At 41.6% G+C, this 19847-nt stretch overlaps 1 protein-coding gene across 3 annotated transcripts in view; it reads right to left on the bottom strand.

Annotated features, from left to right (window-relative positions):
• LOC112113455 (protein SMG7) overlaps positions 1-19847 on the bottom strand; it is a 103476-nt gene that overhangs the window by 23073 nt on the left and 60556 nt on the right. For all 3 annotated transcript variants that reach the window (XM_024209743.3, XM_024209745.3, XM_024209744.2), the window contains exons 9-14: positions 16584-16746; positions 16011-16167; positions 4050-4120; positions 3631-3691; positions 2473-2592; positions 1434-1863 (exon numbers count right to left, since the gene is read on the bottom strand). In XM_024209743.3, coding sequence (XP_024065511.1) covers positions 1434-1863; positions 2473-2592; positions 3631-3691; positions 4050-4120; positions 16011-16167; positions 16584-16746 — 1002 coding nt within the window. The remainder of the gene's footprint in view (positions 1-1433; positions 1864-2472; positions 2593-3630; positions 3692-4049; positions 4121-16010; positions 16168-16583; positions 16747-19847) is intronic.

Raw genomic sequence — 19847 nt, 5'->3', positions numbered from 1 at the left:
TCGCACGTTCGTTATCATCATCTGAGTCAGATGCCACCAACAAAAGATTGATTTTCTGTTTTGGTGGTTCGGGTTCTGTAGTTTCCACATCGGAGTGTTGCTCTTTTAAGATTTCTGAAAACATGCTCCACACCTCGTGTCTCTCAGATTTTGGAAGGCACTTCAGATTCTTAAACCTTGGGTCAAGTGCTGTAGCTATCTTTAGAAATCTCACATTTGGTACAGTCTTTGAATTTTGTCAAATCTGCAGTAAAAGTGTTCTTAAATTGAACAATATGTGCTGGGTCGTCATCCGAGACTGCCATAAGACAAAATATATGGCAGAATGCATGTAAAACAGAGCAGGAGACATACAATTCTCCCCCAAGGAGTTCAGTCACAAATTTAATTAGTGCATTATTTATTTTAAGAGTGTCATCGGCATGGAAGCATGTCCTCTGGAATGGTGGCGGAAGCATGAAAGGGCATACGAATGTTTAGCATACCTGGCATGGAAATACCTAGCAATGCCAGCTACAACAGCATCATGTGAACACCTGTTCTCATTTTCAGGTGACATTGTAAATAAGACGTGGGCAACATTATCTCCCATACATGTAAACAAACTTGTTTGTCTTAGTGATTGGCTAAACAAGAAGTAGGACTGAGTGAGGACTTATAGTTTTACATTGCTTTGTTTTTGAGTGCACTTATGTAACAAAAACAATATCTACATTTGTAAGTTCAACTTTCAAGATAAAGAGATTGCACTACAGTACTTGTATGAGGTGAATTGAAAAATACTATTTCTTTCGTTTATCATTTTTACAGTGCAAATATCTGTAATCAAAAATAATATAAAGTGAGCACTGTACACTTTGTATTCTGTGTTGTAAACTGAAATCAAATATTTAAAAATGTAGAAAAACATCCAAAATATTTATTAAATTTCAATTGGTAGTCTATTGTTTCATAGTGTGATTAAAACTGAGATTAATCCCAATTAATTTTTTAAGTTAATCGCTTGAGTTAACAGCGATTATTCGACAGCCCTAGTAAAAATGTATGACACTAAAGTAAACAGGCCCTTGTGTATAGTAGAGGAGCTGATCTGTCAAGTCAGAAGTGCCATTTTTAACTAGTGACTTTTCAGTGTAGAACTACAATTTAAGGCACTGAACACAGCAACCAGGTCACCCTCCATTACCTCCCTTCCCCCAAGAGTAAACTTGTAAGGAAATGCCATGAATCACTTTTATATCTAGTCCCTAAATAAGGCCTGTTGCTGTTCTCCAATTATTAACTATTTGCATAGAAATAGCACCTAGGACCTCAGTTAGGGCTCCTTTCAGCTAGATGCTGCACATACAAAAAGCCAATCCCTGCTCCAAAGAGCTTACCATCTAAGAAAAAGGCAAGAGACAGACGCTGTACTCAGAATCTCAATGCCTTACCTGCACTGCCACATTCTGCTTTCCTGCTTCCTGCATCTTCTCCAAGCTGCATTTCTTGGTTTCATTCTTTCTCTTGTTGTCTTTCTTTCCATCATTTTTAGTAGCTGTTATTCCTTTGCTATAGTCCCTTCTTTCCCTACCCACATCTTTAGGTGGATAGATTCGCCCTTGCTCTCGGTTTACCTCTCGTGGTTTAATGTTCTCTTTGAATGTGACCATTGGTTTCTCCCCAGTGTCACAGTTGCTAAGATTTCTGCCAGTAGACAGAACTGATTTGAGTCCTGGGCTCCCATCTGTAGACAGTGGCTCTGCAATGGATGTTTCTTGTAGGACGAGACTCTCTTTGGCTTCACTAGGGTCCTCTAGAAACAACTCTGGGATTTCTGTCAAAAACAACAGTTTTCCTACTTCGTTTTCACACTGAATCAGCCTAAAAAAAGAAAAAAAAGGTACTGAATAGCATGTAGTAGTCGTTTTAACCATGTAACCCATCTTCCCAGGCTATAATAATGGCATGACATACACAACAAGCAAGGAGCCAGCACACGAACCCCGCAGCCTCAGTACTAACTCTATAACACAAATTACATTATACCTTCCAGGCCGATGGCACTCTTCAATATGCACACCCACCCACCATTACCCAGTCTCTACCACTTCACCTACTATTGCCAGTATTGTTATTTAATTGTACCACAGTAGTACTCAGAGGTCCCATTGTACTAGATGCTTTACCACCATGTAGGAAGATACAATCCCTGCCCCAAACAGGTAAATCTAAGAAACTGTGTATTCTCCACTAATTACAAGTTTCACGAATGCCCATTATCAGCACCATGCATTCGCGCACTATTTTTTAGTCACTACCACAGTACAAAACATTTACTTACATATGTAGTGTTCTACAATACACTAAGGCAACATATCAACATTTCCACTCAAAACGGTTAAATCTCCAGCATCTGTCAATACTACTATGCTTTACAGCAAGAACAATATACAAACAGGAGTGAGAGAGCACCAGCAGCTGCGTAGATACCTTGGCTGGTTGTCAGCAATCCATTTTCCTGTGAAGATCAGTCGTTGCTGCCGTACCCGTCGCTGCTGCCCTTCTTTGTCTCCTGTAATCCCCTGGTGGCCTTTGGAGAAATCCAAGTTCCTAATGTGGACGTAAACAAAGAATGGAAAATAAAATTAATCTCAGTTACCTCTTGTACCGTAAAGACAAACGGAGGCTTTCAAAAAGAACGATGAATTGTACAGAAAGCTATTGCAGGTTTCATTTTCAGCAGGGTTTAATAACCTAAATACAGTTACAGATATCGGAATTGCATTTTCAGTTATATTACTTTAATAAAGAAGGTCTACATTAAGCAAGTAAGTTAGTGACGTCAAGTCCTTTATGACATGACAAAAGGGTGCATGATATTAGGAAATACCCTCATATTAATTAAGACCACAAGCATAAAGGTTAACAGTAAGTGATTGGATTTAATAATTTTTCATAAGGAGTTTAATTTGTTTAAACCAATGTTTCTCCCTCACTAGCCATCTCCTCCTGGCTCCTGTAGTGAAGTCATAGTGCTATTAGTACTCTGATGCTATGGAAATTATTCATATGTCAAGCATAGGAAAACTACTTTGCTACAGGATCAAACTGAAGAACAAGTTAGGCTCAGAGGGAGAAAATCCCACAACAACTTCAACAGCAGGAAAGGAAACAAAAGGGCCAAGTAGTATTTTTCATATAAATATATTCCTTTCCCAAGTTCTCAGTGTGAGTTCTCCTTTAAGATCATCACTGTTTCCAAAGCTGGGTTGAAGGCTATTGAAGGAAAAATGCAAAAAGGAAAATCTAAAAATTAAAACCAAAAAAAAAGAACCCCGTCCATGTTACAAGTTTTAGTATGTTTTATATACAAATGTGTTCAAAAAAATGAAACTTTCCCTTCCTCAAAAATTTTACTCCTGTCTGATACCGGACATGGACTCCAGTTCATCACGAAACTAGAGAGATTGGAGTCCTGCAAGCAGACCACTTTTTACTTATTAAAATTGTTTGTAAGGAGATCTACTTTCATCTGTACTTGCTGTGAAAACAGGGTTAGTGCAGAACGTCAGTATCTCCCTACCACAAAGTCTTCATCTCAGTACTTCACCACCAGTACAGGTAAAGCATCTTTCAGCGGCCACTCACCTGAATGAGGGTCTCAGAGCCAAGAATCCCTGCAACTCAAACTCCTCTGGAAGTGGGGTAGCTGGTGAACAATCAGACAGGAAAGAATATCAGTAAACAAGGCCTGAAATATGCTGCACCAGTAAGGTTATGGATATCCAGGCACCATATACAGTACAGCTCACACTACTAGATAAATGCTGTACTGCTCATGCTGTGGGATCTAGAGGAAGTGAAGGATAGATAAAATGAAATACAATATGCTCAGCACAGGAAAGAGCAGTTTGTAAAATATTCACATTCTGAGTGCACTAATACTGGACGGTGCTTTATTTGACTTTCATATCCAACCATGATACCCCAACACCAATGATGCTAGAGACACTTCCTCCCCCTCTCCCACCTCCCTTTCACAGAACACAGTCTAGGGGCATCCTTACCATTAGTGCTGGAAAGATCTTCCTCATGGGGCTGGAAGCTGTTTAGCAGAGAAATCAGCCACGGCCAAATGCTAGAAATCAAAAGAAGATAGTTTCCACTTGTCATGGTATGTCTGAACTGGAATTCTACTGATTGTACCAATTAAATATGGAGACCTATGACAGAGTTGAAATCCAACTCAGCACAACTGCTTCCAAGAATGGATAACATTATCAAGATTTTTGGCATCCCTCCCTCACTGCAAAATTCTTTCAAAAGGCAGTATAAGATAACCAGAGAACCCAGTTTCTTGTCTCCAAATTCTGGAAGTATGGCAAGTGCATGTACCAGCTAGAGAGAAACAAACCACAGGTGTCACTTGATTTTAAAATATTATACTAGGGGAATGAGTTCACAGCATTTATTTGTAGTTCGTACTTTCCACTTCAAAGCTGACTCTTCTCAAGAGAACATATCTGAAAATCAGGTCAGAGACAAAATACTTCTGTAAGATATAGTTAGGGTTGAGCAGACTCATTACTTCTAAAAACCTTAACAGAATATTGTAGTTCTAGAAGTAGATGTTGGAACATCAGGAAGTCCTAAGTTCAGGTTGGATTTAAGTTGAACACTGAACTACCTTCACTCTACATGCATGACCTGCTAAAGCTGGTGCAATGACTGGAAATACCACTCTGTTTCAATTTCAAATCTGAGAACTACTCTATGGGGCACGTATAAAGTGAGGCAATTGTTTAAGAATGAAATAAAGTCCTCTGATTTTACAACAGAGGGGGAAATAGTGGATATCTGTCTATCTATGGATAGTCAGGTCTTATTAATAAAAGTGTAGTGAGGTACACAAGTGTGGGCATATGGGTGCCATGGCAACAGTGAGATGGAAGGGTTGGACTGATTCAGCACTCTGTGGTATGCCTTTATTCTCTGGGGCCCCAACTGTTTTTGCAGATTTTTTTAAAAATAAAGGAAAGCATAAGTTGGCAAATAATCTTTCAAATGTAAAGCTGTGTCTGCAGACAGACTGAAAATAGCTTGAATAGAGATGTGAAATACTCCATTATCTCAATAGCGCGTTAACATTTAATTGCCATCAACAGGCTTAAAATCAACCACTGACAACCATTTTGCTACTTGTTTTGCAAGCACATGGTACTCTGATTGCTAGATGAGCTTGAATGGAGCACAGTACTATTACACTCCCCAACCCTCCAAATCTGACTCATGGTGAGATATAAAAATATCACAGTAGTAGTGGAAATGGAAGAATGTGAAGAAAAGTTCTGATGGGTAAGACACAGGCATATTCCAGGAGGATGAATTCTAGTTGGGTCTGTGGCTAAACAGATTACTTGCTATTTAGGACTGGTCCACACTAAGCCCCCAGTTCGAACTAAGATACGCAACTTCAGCTACGCGAATAACGTAGCTGAAGTCGAAGTATCTTAGTTCGAACTTAAAGGTACTTACCGCGGGTCCACACGCGGCAGGCAGGCTCCCCCGTCGACTCCGCCTACTCCTCTCGCGGAGCAGGATTACCGGTGTCGACGGCGAGCACTTCCGGGATCGATTTATCGCGTCTAGACAAGACACGATAAATCGATCCCAGAAGATCGATTGCTTGCCGCCGAACCAGCGGGTAAGTATAGACGTACCCTAAGAAATGTAGTCCGCATTTGTGCTAGTGTATGGCTGCTTTTGTAGAGCATAAGGCAGGGGTGGCCAAACTTACTGACCCTCTGAGCCGCATACGACAATCTTCAGAAGTTTGAGAGCCATGGCACACCTAGACGGGGCTCGGGGTTTCAACCCTGCTCCTGCTGAAGCCCCAAGCCCCGGCAGGTGCACCTGTGGGGCCGAAGCCCTGAGACCCCTCTCCTCACTGGACAGAAGCCTCTACCCCACCACTCCGCTGCAAGGCAGAGGGCCCAAGCCGCTCCCGCCGCAGTCTGGTAGGTGGAGAATTGGGGGGAATGGAGCTCCACGAGCCGCACCTTACTGGTAGAAGAGTCGAATGTGGCTCACAAGCCTCAGTTTGGCCACCCTGGCATAGGGCTTGTAAGAAATGTATGAAATTTTATAACATTCTAATAAGTTTAGCAAATTAAAATACAGTATAAGGATTTGTCAAAGTTTGTGAATTTCCTCAGTCTTATTTTAAAATACTGATCATGAAAATACTCTGTATATTATTTTCTTCCAGCTATATTGTCCTATAGTTATAGGAGTGAAGCAAAAGTGATGCATTTAAATTCAGTGAAACAATACAGGTTGAAATGAAGATCAGATAAATCAAGAATTACTCAGAGAAGCCTAAATTCCTTTAACCAGAATGGTCCAGGTAAAGGAGCTTACAAAACACCATTAGCCGTACTGACAGAGCTTATAGCCACCTTGAACTTGAGCAGATTGGTTAACTGAGCTTGCAGCTCTATTAGCATAGAAGAATTTAGTGACTCCAGCAGATACTTGCTGAGGGTTAAAAAACCTGAATAGCCTGTAAAACACATCCTGCAGCATGGACTCCTACAGTAGCCATATTGGAAATAACCTGCATCCTGATCCCATCTCACGTTTCACAATCCACCTCTCGCCCCTACAATTGAGCTCAAGGAATTCTTAAAACTCTGTCTCTGAAGGCATGGCTCTGGCCTGGAGACTCCTTCCAGTTGTATGGCTCCCCTCATGGGCAAACACTTGCAAACTGGGCTACAAAACAGGAGTTAGTATCTTTTCACTACCAGTGTTAATTACCAAGTACAGTGTGCGCAAAAGTGCAAGGGGCTGGCACCAGTAAAAAGAAAGACGAGTTATGTGTCAGATGAAGGAGAAAGTATTTCCTACCATATTCTAGGCAGTTTCACCAAACAACCCCCAAGTTTTGTTGCCTCAAGGGAGTGAGGTGGGGAGCAGAGATTAAAGAATACTAATCCATTTCAAATTTTCGTTGTGCCTAATTTGTCAGGGTCCCACTTAAACTTTACAAGTGTACCAGTAATATTTATATTGCAGTTCACTTGCCTCCTGTGACAGACCCCCTCATCTCCCCTTCCCTCTGGCAGTCAATGCCTTGGATTAACATTTATATCCTGTAGTAACTGGCATCAATTCTGTGAAAGCAATAGGCATTCTAAGTCAAAGGCATGCTGTAGCGGAGTGGACACCGCTCCTGCCCTGAAGGGCTTGACATCAGCCCTGAAGGAGGGCTGCAGGGGTAAAAGCAGCCCTGGAGAGGGCTGCAGCTCTAAAAGCTGGGCTGATTAGGGGAAGCGGCTGCAGCTGGGCCACACCCCAATCAGGCCCAGCTGGCCCCTATAAGAGGCAGTGAGCCAGGAGCCCAGACATCACTCTCTCTGCCTTCAGAGAGAGAAGGGCCTGGCACAAGGGAGCTTAACCAGACACCTAGATTGGGAGCAGGGCTGGGGAAGGGCCAGAGGAGCTGGGAGCTCCGGCCTAGGAAAGCCCAAGGCTGCAGGCCTGGCAAGGCCTAGTAGGTGTAGAGTTGCAGGGGGCAGCCCATGGGTAGGCAGAGGCAGCAGGTCCGAACCCCTTTGCCTGTGATGAGTGGCTGATACTGCAGTCTGCCCCAGTGAACGAGGGCTAGATGGAGACTGGGCAGTAGCCAAGACTGAGGCAAAGTGGGGATAGTGGGTGGGGGTTCCCCTGGGAAGGGGAGACCCAGAACTGTGGGGGTACTGCCAGGGGGCAGCACCCGGCGGAAAAGGGGCACCGGGGTCCTGGGAGGGACACGGGGCCAGTGGCAAGGTGGATCACCGGCCTGCAGAGGGCGCTCCAAGGCTGGGAAATCTAATTCCCAAGGACGACCAGCAGGAGGCGCCGCAGCAGTGAGACCCACGCCCTACACATGCCCAGAGCTCTCAGAATGAATCTGACCTTTTCAGTAAATCTTAGTCATTATCTAACACATGATGGATTGAAACACAAACATGTATCCTGAAGGTAGGTCAGCGACTTTTCCTGAATGGCTACTGAGATTGGTGGATGTAAAAATGTTGATTTTGTAAGTCCATCAAATCCTCTTTGATCTAATCTAAGTAACAAACCCTCATTCTGTTTGTATGGTAGGGCGTGAGGGGAATAGAGGTGGAGTATAAATAGCATCAGTGTAGTTCTCATCCATGATACTTGCCATACTTTCAACATGCCTTTTGAAATAAATTAATAAAATCTTTACTAAGAGTAGATGTCTGCTTTAACTATTTTGGAGTCTGGTATGTGAGTGTAAAATGTTTAAAACAAACAAACTTTGGAAACTATTTTAAGTAGGCCTCCTAAGTGCACTGGCTGCTGTCTTCAGGCAACAGATAGAGGTGGCAAGGAACCAGATTGTGAAGACCCACACACTAGAATTGGTATATTTTATGGATATTTCTTTTCCTATCTGGGATTAAAGATTCCTGCCTTGGGGTAATATGGTTTCAGCAGAAGAAAAATCTGTATCAGCCGTTTAAGGTAAGATCCATTATCCACAAGAAAAAGCACATAAATCTTAAGGGTGGGAACTTGTGTATTTCTGCATTTTTCAGAGTACAGAAAATTCTAAATCTGCATGTTAAAGTACAAGGATTATTTCTCCAATGAGTCCAAGAATAAGTACAGTTAAGACCGATGGACCAAATAAATAGGACAGGGATACTCGCAGCTTTACTATATAATAGAAAGGCCTCAGAAGTATGACTAGGACAGTGGTTCTCAACCTTTTTCATTTACGGACCCCTTTGGACATTTCTAATGGAGGTGCGGACCCCTTTGGAAATCTATTGTCTGTATATACAGTTGAATTCTGTTCAGTCAGTTTTCAGTGTAAGTCTTTCATGGACCCCTTAGACATAATCCGCAGACCACAGGTTGAGAACCACTGCACTAGAGTATTACAAAGATGGAGAGACACAACATATACAGGTTTCAGGAGAACCAATGAAGAGAAAAAAGGCAAAAGTGGTTTTTTATCCTAAAGGAAGCTTTTTGTTCTTAGCAGTACCGTGAGAAAAACTTTAAAGAGACATGGTTCAGCTTGAATTTTTAAAATTGACAAATTTATTAAAATCCAAGGATGATACAGGACTTTAACAGAATGTCTATTTAATTCTTTTTAAAATATTGTACAAGAGTTTGTTCCCTGTTGATATGAGTTTTCAGCAAAGAGACACTGATTACTACAAAGAGCTGTCAAATGCACAACTTGAACTAGAAAGAGAAAAAATAAGGTTATTTCACCAAGTTTTCAGTTATATTAATCTTAGCTGTTGCTTGCAACTAACGAAAGTATAACAATCAGACCAGCGTGATCAAGTTGATGTTGCCCCTTCACTACGAGAATAGGAGCATGTAGACAAATTGAGCAAAAGTGAGGGATTTTTAAGTAGGGCTCTGTGTCCTACCTTCTCACTGCAGAATTCAGAACTTTTTACTTTGAGGGGAAAAAGGAATAGTACACGTTCATTTGTTCTGAGGGAAGGAGGGAAAGATCAAGTCTGATGGATGAAGGAGGTATCCATACAGGGGAAAAAAATTTACTATCAAAGATGATTTTGAAAGAATGGATTACTTACCTTACAGTAAGTATGGTTGTTAGAGATGTGTTGTCAAAATGGATTCCACTCCTGGTGCACATGTGCCTCATGCACACATGATTAGACTCTTTTGGCCAGCAGTGTTCGTTGGGGCTGTGCTTGTCCCCTACATGCTCTCATACCTTCACCCAAAGGCATAAACAGCAAAGCAGGCCCAAATGTCCCTGAGTTCCTTCACCAGTTCAGAGCCCTAGAGGAGTAGGACTCCATAGTAGTGGGGAAGGAGTGCAGGTCATGGAATCTAGGTGGACAACACATCTTGAAGATGTCATGTAAGTTACTGTAATGTAAGTAACCATTCTCTCTTCTTTGAGTGATTGTCCACATGAATTCTACTCCAGGTGACAAACAGCAGTTGTCTGTTAGCTTGGATGTGGGTACTAGGAGTCTTACTTGAACAATGAATGGAGAACAGCCCTAAAATAAGCAGCATCTGATCTGGAAGCCTCCACCAAAGAATAGTGTCTTGTAAATGAGTGAACCATGCATGCAGCCCACCATACAAACTTCAGAAATAGGAACAGTTAGCATAGGATGCCTGATGTCTAGCAGAATGAGCTCTAATGCGGCTAGGTGGATCTAACTCACTCATAATATGTTCTTTTACAGTTGAAGACGAGCTAAGAATCTCAAAGGATAGTGCCTAACCCTTCACTCATTTTCTCTACGAAGGCCACAGTTTAGGTATGTTCCTAAAATATTTTTATCCTGTTAAGGTAGTCTTACAATCTCTTTAATACATCAAGTGTATGAAATTTAGTTTCCCCCGAGACTGAGCGAGTCTTGGGGAAGAAAACAAAGATGAATAAATAGATACACAAAAACATTTTAAACAACTTTGGGCAGGAACTTGGGATGAGACCTGAGAGTGACCCTTTCCTTATGAAACACAGCGTAAGAAAGCCCTGTCCTGAGGGCCTGAATCTCTACTACCCTTCAAACAGATGTAATGGCTACTAGAAAGGCAGTCTTCATAGCTAGGTGGCAGAGGGAACAGATTGCTAAGAACTCAAAGGAGGGGACCCATCAACCTTTTAATGTTATAGAGGTCCTAAAAAGGGAGCTCCCAAACTGGGGGAAAGCATGAATCTAGCCACTGTAGGGTGAGAAAATAGTGTGATTCTGGATAGGAAAGTGATATGCAGATATTGCAGCTTGTGGAACTGACAAAGTCCAGCTTTTGGGGATAATAAATAGTCCGATATTGCTGGGAGACTTCTAGTCCTAATGCCAGAATAGAAAACTTTCTACTTGGCTACGAGTCAATGTAGTTGAGGCTTTCCTGCTTTGGAACAGAATGTTCTAAACTTCTACTGAACAGCTTTTTCTGGTGGATGTTAGCGAGCCAGCATCCAGGCTATTAACAATACTGGGTGAAAGATCTAATCACTGTGCTGTGAGACTATGTTGCGCAGGACAGGCAAAGTGATCTGGGGCTCCACGGAGAGGTTCATCAGATCCGAATACTGGAACTCCTTGGCCCATGCAGGGGCTATCACAATTGATCCAACATCTTGCCTCAGGTTTCTCAGGTCCCTCAAGGATATTAGGGGAAAGCATACATTAGTCCCAGCGTCCAGGGGATGAGAAAGGAATCTGAGAGCCCAGAATGGAGCAGAACACTTGGCATTTATTTTCTGACCTGTGGCAAATAGGTTAATTGATGGGTATCTCCACTTGCAAAAAAATGCTCTGAAATACTGGGTCCTTGACTGACCACTTGTGATTGTCTGAAAACTGCCTGGTGAGGTGATCTTCTAGCAAGTTCTGATGCTTGGATGATGCAGGGCCAGTGACATCAGTGGGTAAGGAATAGAGCTGAATGCTCTCTTGTGCAGATGACCTAACTCCTCCTTTACTGCTGACATAATATATAACTGTGGTGGTGTTTGTTAGCACTTGGACTGTAAATCCCAGGAGTAGAGGCAAGAATGCTTTGCATGCCTGGCAAATGGCTCTGAGTTCCAGGACATTTATGTGCAGACAAACTTCTTGAGAGGACCACAGGCCCGGTGTTTGAAGGTGACTTACATGAACTCTCCACATCCCTCAATGGAACCATCTGTCCCCAGAGTCTTGGTAGGTAGAGGTGCAGCAAAGAGTACTTCCTTGTACACTTGAAGTGGGTCCTTCCACTAGTTTAATGAGGAGAGGACTTCTTGTGGGACCATGATCATCAGATCCATGAGGTGTCTGCTGAATGTGGATTTTTCTTTGTTGACTTTGAGCTTTAGTGTGGCAAAGAACATTAAGGTTATTTGAACTGCATTGGCCACCTGCTTTGCTGAACTTCCTTAGATCAACCCTTCAAGGGGATATGAATAAACTCCTCAGCAAATGAGCTGCTATGACTACCAGGTTCTTGGTGAACACTCTCAATGCAGAGAAAGACTAAAGGACAGAACCCTGGTAATGAGATGTTCCTACTAGGAATCTGAGGGATTTCAGATTCAGATACAAGGTGTATATTGTTGAGACACCAAAAAAATCTAGAATGGGCTGCCAACCCTCTTTCTTTAGAAAGAATAAATAATGAGAATTAAAAACCCCAACTGCCCCTGAATTCTAAATCTCCCACCACATCTTGGAGCAGTGGAAGAATCCACCCTCTTGCTTCAACCGTATCTTGAGAGGGGTTCCTGAAGAGGGACAGGGAAGTTGAGTGGGGAGTAGGAAGAAAATGGAATTGTATGCAATACCAGTTGCTGACAATCTCTCAGACCCACTTCATACCCCAATGTGTCCAGCAGGGCTATGACTGATAAGCATTTGTATACTGAATCAGTGGACACAGGAGAATACCAGGGACCCATACACTCCCCTGCTCAAAGAGAAATCTTTGGAGTCCATCCCTGAGTCCCATTGTACTTACTGGGTTCCGGGAAGTGGGCGGGCAAAGCCTGCCCACTGCTAAAGGATCCCCACCCCCAGCCTAAGGGGAGGACCAACAGGGCCTGAAACCCAAATGATTACGGGGGACAACTGAAGTAATAACAGGGACAGGACTGCGGTCAAAGGATCAAAAGAAGGGAACCTGATGGGGACACCGAGCAGAGAACCCCAGACAGCGCCCACTGCTCCTCAAAGGTGTCAAGGGAGCCAGTGGACCGAGTCCCATTGTAGATGGGTAGGGGAAGTATACTGTATTGATCTCTCAACTGCTGTATGCAGTACCATGATTTAGGTGGCCACAAGTCTAGTTTGCACTGCTGAGGGGAATCCAGTACAATCCCAGAAAGGGTAATTCAGTAGCAGGTCCACAGACAGGTCACTCACACTGCCAAAAAGACCACAGGTTTCAGAGTGGTAACCGTGTTACTCTGTATCAGCAAAAACAATTAGGAGTCGCAGTGGCACTTTAGAGACTAACCAATTTATTTGGGCATAAGCTTTCGTGGGCTAGAACCCACTTCATCGGATGCATGAAGTGAAAAATACAGGAGCAAATATAAATACATGAAAGGGTGGGGGTTGCTTTACCAAGTGTGACGTCAGTCTAACGAGATAAATCAATTAACCGCAGGATACCAAGTGAGGAAAAATAACTTTTGAAGTGGTAAGAGAGTGGCCCATTACAGACAGTTGACAAGAAGGTGTGACTAACAGTAAGGAGAAATTAGTATTGGGGAAATTAAGTTTAGGTTTTGTAATGACCCAAACACTCCCAGTCTTTATTCAGGCCTAATCTGGTGGTACCCAGTTTGCAAATTAATTCCAGTTCTGCAGCTTCACGTTGGAGTCTGTTTTTGAAGGTTTTTTGTTGAAGAATTGACACTTTTAGGTCTGTTATTAGTGACCAGAGAGATTGAAGTGTTCTTCTACGGGTTTTTGAATGTTATGATTCCTGATGTCAGATTTGTGTCCATTTATTCTTTTGCGTAGAGACTGTCCGGTCTGGCCAATGTACAGAGGGGCACTGCTGGCACATGATGGCATATATCACATTGGTAGATATGCAGGTGAACGAGCCCTGGATGGTGTGGCTGATGTGGTTAGGTCCTATCATGGTGTCCCTTGAATAGGTATGTGGACAGAGTTGGCACCAGGGTTTGTAGCAGGGTTTGGTTCTTGGGTTGGTGTTTTTGTTGTGTGGTGTGTAGTTGCTGGTGAGTATTTGCTTCAGGTTGGGGGACTGTCTGAGTGTGTGCAGGGTACAGAGAGTGAGGAAGAGTCTGTATGAGAGGAAAGGCAATCCGCAGATACTCTTTTCATAGCCAGTAACAAGATTCCAGAGGAATCCATCTTGGGCTATTTGGATGCCATTGGCTGTGGCACTTGAAACAAGTTAGACACATGTTGACTCTTGTGTCTTGGTTCTGAGGATGTCTAGTCTTGTCTCTGGAGTGTCAAGCTCCTTCCTACCTGTGTGTGAAGAAGTCAACAACTGGATTGAAGCTGACAACTGGTGCCTTAGACATCTTAGCCCTAGAGCTCAGGATGAAATCCCAGCTGGCGTGGGCATGAGCTGAGAAAGACTGAGCCTTAGCCACATCCTTCTCTGTGTCTGAGGAGGCTTTCACTGAAGTACTCCAGAAGAAGTAACTAAGCAGGCACCCCTAACCTTCTGAGTCTGCCTGGAACAAGAGCAGCAAATAAAGCAATGGTCAGGGATATGACATTTGCCTAAACAAAATAGCCACTTAGACTGTTGAATGGAATAGCAGCACCACAGAGTGGCATTCCTAAAGCCCAGAGATTTAACATCTACCATAACAGCTCAAGTCTCCGTAAAAATGGAAGGGGAGAGGAGGCAGATCCAAGCCTATTATCTATGAAAAATTAGTAAAAGAAAGTAGTAAAAAAATACTTTAAAACCAACAGGCAATCTAAAAGTTAACAACCTGACAACTGTATAACCTAAACCACTCACTGCAACTGAACTGAAGAGAAGCAGGCAGACTGAAAGGATTCCATCTCTCTGCCAAGTGTGGTAAGAAAGAACTTGAGTAGGTATTGGGGGTTAGGTGGAGATGGAAAGAACCTGCAAGTTGTAGAAACAGATAGCCAGAAGAATCTGATGCATCTGCAGTAAAAGAGGAATCCATGTGGACAACCCATCAACGAAGAACTTAATATCTGTCAATTTTACTTAATTTTAACTCACGTTTTTTTTCATAAGCCTCTTTTAAAAAACCCTTAAAATTACACTTGCAGTTTATAAAAGGAAACTGAACATATGATGGAACAACTTGAAAAACTGTTGAACTCAGATTTCCTTTTCATTATCCTGAGCCTGTGATTTGGCAAAATGAAGCATGGAGTGATGTCTTTATCTTTTGAAGTAGGAAGATTATGGAAAGATAAAAATTTCCCTAAGCTATTTTTTTTTAAATTTTGAGTGACTGTTGGAGATAACACTTTTTAAGGGCAGATTTCAAAGCACTTTGTCAAATAGGGATTATAGTGCTTACTCCCCACTGCAATCAGGGAACTGAGGTGCAGAGAGAGGTTAAGTGACTTGCCCAAGGCCACTCAATTAGGGGCTGAGCAAGGAACAGACTCTATATCTCCAGACTCCCAGTTCTATGCTATACCCACTGCTTTTGTAGGGCTCTGTCCGTTGTGGCCACTTACCCCCAGAATGACAGCAGCCTTCTCTTTATTAAGGTATACAATATTCTATTCTTACTGTGAAGATTAACATTTATTCAGGCAGTGCCAATCAATCCAGTCACTGTACTTCATCTTGGTTTTTTTAAGACATCCCAAGAAAAGTATTTATACATGTATGTCAATAATAGCCACTTAGATGTTGAAAAAAAAAATCATCCATAGAGCCAAACAAAATTAAACAATTGCTGTAGTTATAGAATAGACTGGGCAGTGCCACAAAAAGCCTATAATTATGGTACTACAGGCATAGAGTAGAGCAACACCATGAGATGCTCTCTGTGCTGACCTTCAGTACAAAATTGAAGATTGAGAGAATCTTGGATTCTAGCAACATCCAAGCCTCAATGTATGACTATGGGAAAATCATTTTACAGCCATCTGTCTCAGTACATCTAACTGAGCGAGTACAAAAAACCAACACAGATTACTGGGTGAGGTTGTTTAGCTTATGTTATGCAGGAGTCAAACTAGATGTTTCAAATGGTCCCTTCTAGCCTTAAAAAAAACAAAAAAAAACCCCTATGAATAAAATCTAAAAACAATGGTTACATATTTGCAAATACTGTATATAGTTTAACACCCAGAACCCTCACTTTTCTTTACAAAAATTCTGTACTTTTAAAAACCTCAGTGTCTGTAAATGAACAGTTAAGGGACCCAGTCTATTTCTTCACTACCATTAATCCTTCTTTAGTCACTATCACCTTACACAACTGAAAAGTTAAAAGAAAAAATTGTATCAAAAGAGAGACTCACTACTGTCTTTCATCAACTACTGGCTCCTGGAAGACACTGGGTCTAAGTTTCAGCCAGTCTGTCGAGACCTTTACAGCAGGAAGCGGGTATGCACCCCAAGACTCTTCCTGGAAGTCATTCTGCAGTGGACACTTGCACAGGACTCCAAGAAAGGAAACTGAAAGGACAACATAGAGGAATCCATAACTTTTAAAACTGAGCAACAATCTAATTAAGAAGTGTTACACCATAAATCACTGTTTTGAAGGGCTATTTATTTAGAACAAACCACCCTACTGATTTTAGTTTAAAGATTCCACTGGCAGATCATAATATCTTATTTTCAATGTACTACTTCTTACCACAAAGTTCAGCCATTAGCTTTTTGAATTGTTTTTCCTAAAAAGGCTCTGTTGACAACTGAAGAGAGGTGGTAGATTCAGTAGGACAAATAGGTAAGTATCTCCTTACAAGTGAATCAAAGGGAAAAAAACAGAAAACTGAATGGGGGGTGGTGGGGAGAACACAATCCATTTTAAATGTATACTATAAGGAAGCAAAGAACAAAAAAAAATGTGGAGTCTCAGTACTTACTGAAGAGGGCAAGTAGCTGTGTCCAGCAGAGCTGCTCATCCTGGCTGTAACTATGCTGTTCAGTTTCATTGCTAAAATCTCGCAGATGATGCAGTTGAAACAGGTTGATGACAGTAATATGAACTAACTGCTGAGAGTTGAAGGCTTTTTGGAATAACAACCTCTGTAACAAAGAAATATATACAAGTGTGTGTACTGTAACCCAGAAAGAATGCATTTGAAAGGGTTAGTTGACTGACATTTCAGATTTGTGGTTACTATTGTACTGCATTAGCAATGGTTCAGCCATTGGGGAGTAGGCACTCATCCTAAATGTTTTTCAAGTGCTATTAGATAATTCCTAATAGCAAATTATCCCTCCAACGCAAACATACACTTAAGACTGCACAGGAAGGGCTCAGTTAAGTCTGACAGACTTTGCTAGACCTCAACACCTGTACACATAACATGGAATGTACTGTGGGGGACTGGCCCACTCCATGTAGTTTAAATGTAACATGCAATAGAGTCATTACATTAAAATGTGTGACTATGCAAACTGCACAGAAACATACCAGCTAATCTTTCTCCCTTTCAAAAAATGAAACAGCAGCAAATGTAGTGTCATGATTAAGATTTTTACAGATAAATCAGGTAAATCAACCATGATGTATGGTTATGCATTATGAGTGTTTCCATATTTAATCCCATGGGACAGAACTATTAATAGTGATGAAAATCGCACATGATGTTTACAAAAATTATCTTGCTTCACAAAGTACAGTAACACTAGACACCTGCCATTCTTTGGCAGATGAAGACTAACTTTAAACCTTTCTGATGCACTGTGATAAGGACTGATATCCAATCTAGCACCACAATCAATTTAGACGACAACAACAACAAAAATCACATAATGAGCTAAAGTTAGTTGCCTAAGTGGAAAAATGACTTTTCTGAGCCCCATGCCCAGTTTTGTTTTTTGCCTAAGAGCATATAGCACCCTAGATTCTACAACTGGAGTCAGAAGCGTAATGAGACTGCTGGTCTTGTTGAACAGTCCTAACCCTATAATTTTGGATGTAAAGAGAGCTTCGAGTTTAGCAGCATGACCAACCACACAGTACCGTACAGCTGAAAATATTTCTGAAAATATAGCTCATTGTAATTCATCGGTTTCCTGACATCCAGAAGGCTGAGCTGTTAAATGCCCATTTTGCTTCAGTCTTCACTAAAAAGGTTAATCATGACCAGATACTCAATGCAGTTAATATTAACAAGGAGAAAGGAATGCAAGCCAACACAGGGAACGAACAAATTAAGTTAGATATATTCAGCAGGGCCTGATGAAATTCATCCTAGGGTATTGAAAGAACTAGCTGAAGCAATCTCAGAACCATTAGCAATTATCTTTGAGAGCTCACGAAGGATGGGTGAGGTTCCAGAGTACTGAAGGCCAAACATAGTACCTATCTTTAAAAAGGGGAACAATAAGAGGACCTGGGGAATTATAGACCAGTCAAGCCTAACTGGCCCAGCAGATAGGGGAAAGCAGTAGATATGATATATCTTAATTTTAGTAAAGCTTTTGACAGTCCACCAGGACATTCTCATAAGCAAACTAGGGAAAGAAGTCTACATACAATTACTATACAGTGGTTGCACAACTGGTTGAAAGACCATAACCAAAGAGTAGTTATCAATAGTTCGCTGTCAAAGTGGAAGAATGTATCTAGTGGGTCCCACAGTGGTCAGTCCTGGGTCCGATACTATTCAATATTTTCATTAATGACTTGGATAAAGGAATGGAAAGTATTCTTATAAAATTTGTGGGTGACACCAAGCTGAGAGGGTTGCAAGGAGGACAGGATTAGAATTCAAAACTACCTTGACAAATTGGGGAATTAGTCTGAAATCAACAAGATGAAATTCATTAAAAACAAGTGCAAAGAAAAAAAAAATCAAATGCACCACTACAAAATGGGGAATAACTGGCTAGTAATCCTGAAGAGGATCTCGAGGTTACATTGGATCACAAATTGAATACGAGTCGACACTGTAATGCAGTTGCGAAAAAAGCTAATATAATTCTGGGGCGTATTACCAGGAATGTCATATCTATGACACAGGAGGTAATTGTCCCACTCTGCTTGGCACAGGTGGGGCCCTAAGCTGGAGTACTGGCCAATTATAGGTGCCATACTTTAGGAAAGATGAGGACAAACTGGAGAGAGTCCAGAAGAGAGGAACAAAAATGATAAAAGGTTTAAAAAACCTGACATATGAGGAAATGTTAAAAAGACTGGGCTTTTTAGTCTTCAGAAAAATAGACTGAGGAAAACCTGATAGTCTTCAAATATATTAAGGGCAGTTATAAAAAGGACAGTGATCGATTGTTCTCCAAGTGCAGTGAAAGTAGGACAAGTAGTAATCGGCTTAATCTGCAGCAAAGGAGATTTAGGTTAGATATTAGGAAAAAACTATAAGGACAGTCAAGCTCTAGAATAGGCTTCCAAGGGAGGTTGTGGACTCATTGGAGGTTTTTAAGAACAGGTTGGACAAACACCTGCCAGGGATGGTCTAGGTTTACTTGGTGCTGCCTCATTGTAGGGTGCCGGACTTGACATCTAAAGGTCCTTCCCAGCCATAGGTATCTACGATTTCATGCTTCACTTCACAACCCAGCTAGATGAAATGATTTTCTTATATCATGGGGAGGAGGAAGCTAAAATTATTCAGCTCAGTGTAGCAAATGCCATGTTTCAGAACATGTTGCTTATATATACAGCACAATGTAGTGCACAAAGTCAGGGTGTAATTAGTTCTTGCACACCTTGGACCGCAGAGCCTTCCATATGCCTGAGCACTGTACATAATTACTAATAAGCATTCTGGAAAGTATCATTTATAAAATGGCTAAAATTAGGAAAAGAACCAGTGATGAACAGTTGGAGGGGCAGTGGGAAGGTTTGTTGTGGTTTTAAATTTTATCTAGCTAAGTCACATTGTCTGGAGTAAAAATAAAAAAGCTCATCTATTTAAATTAGAGAATGTAGCAGTTTTAAACTTATGAGCTATGTGCTTAATTACTGGTTACTCTTACTTTGCAGAGGAGACATCTCAGTTCTGAATGGTTCCACTCCATGCACGGAACTGAAGGCTTTCAAAACACTGCTTTCAAGTGTAAACTTTGCCAGCAGGAGAGGCAGGCAGCTTGAGCAGGGTTAAAACATTCTTAACTACTACTAAAGAGTAAATGTAGGAAATCAAAGAAGGAAGCTCTTC

This window comes from Terrapene carolina, unplaced genomic scaffold (assembly GCF_002925995.2).
Source record: "Terrapene carolina triunguis isolate 2854851 unplaced genomic scaffold, T_m_triunguis-2.0 Scaffold211, whole genome shotgun sequence".
Lineage (NCBI taxonomy): Eukaryota > Metazoa > Chordata > Testudines > Emydidae > Terrapene > Terrapene triunguis.
This window is presented reverse-complemented; position numbering and strand designations above follow the sequence as displayed.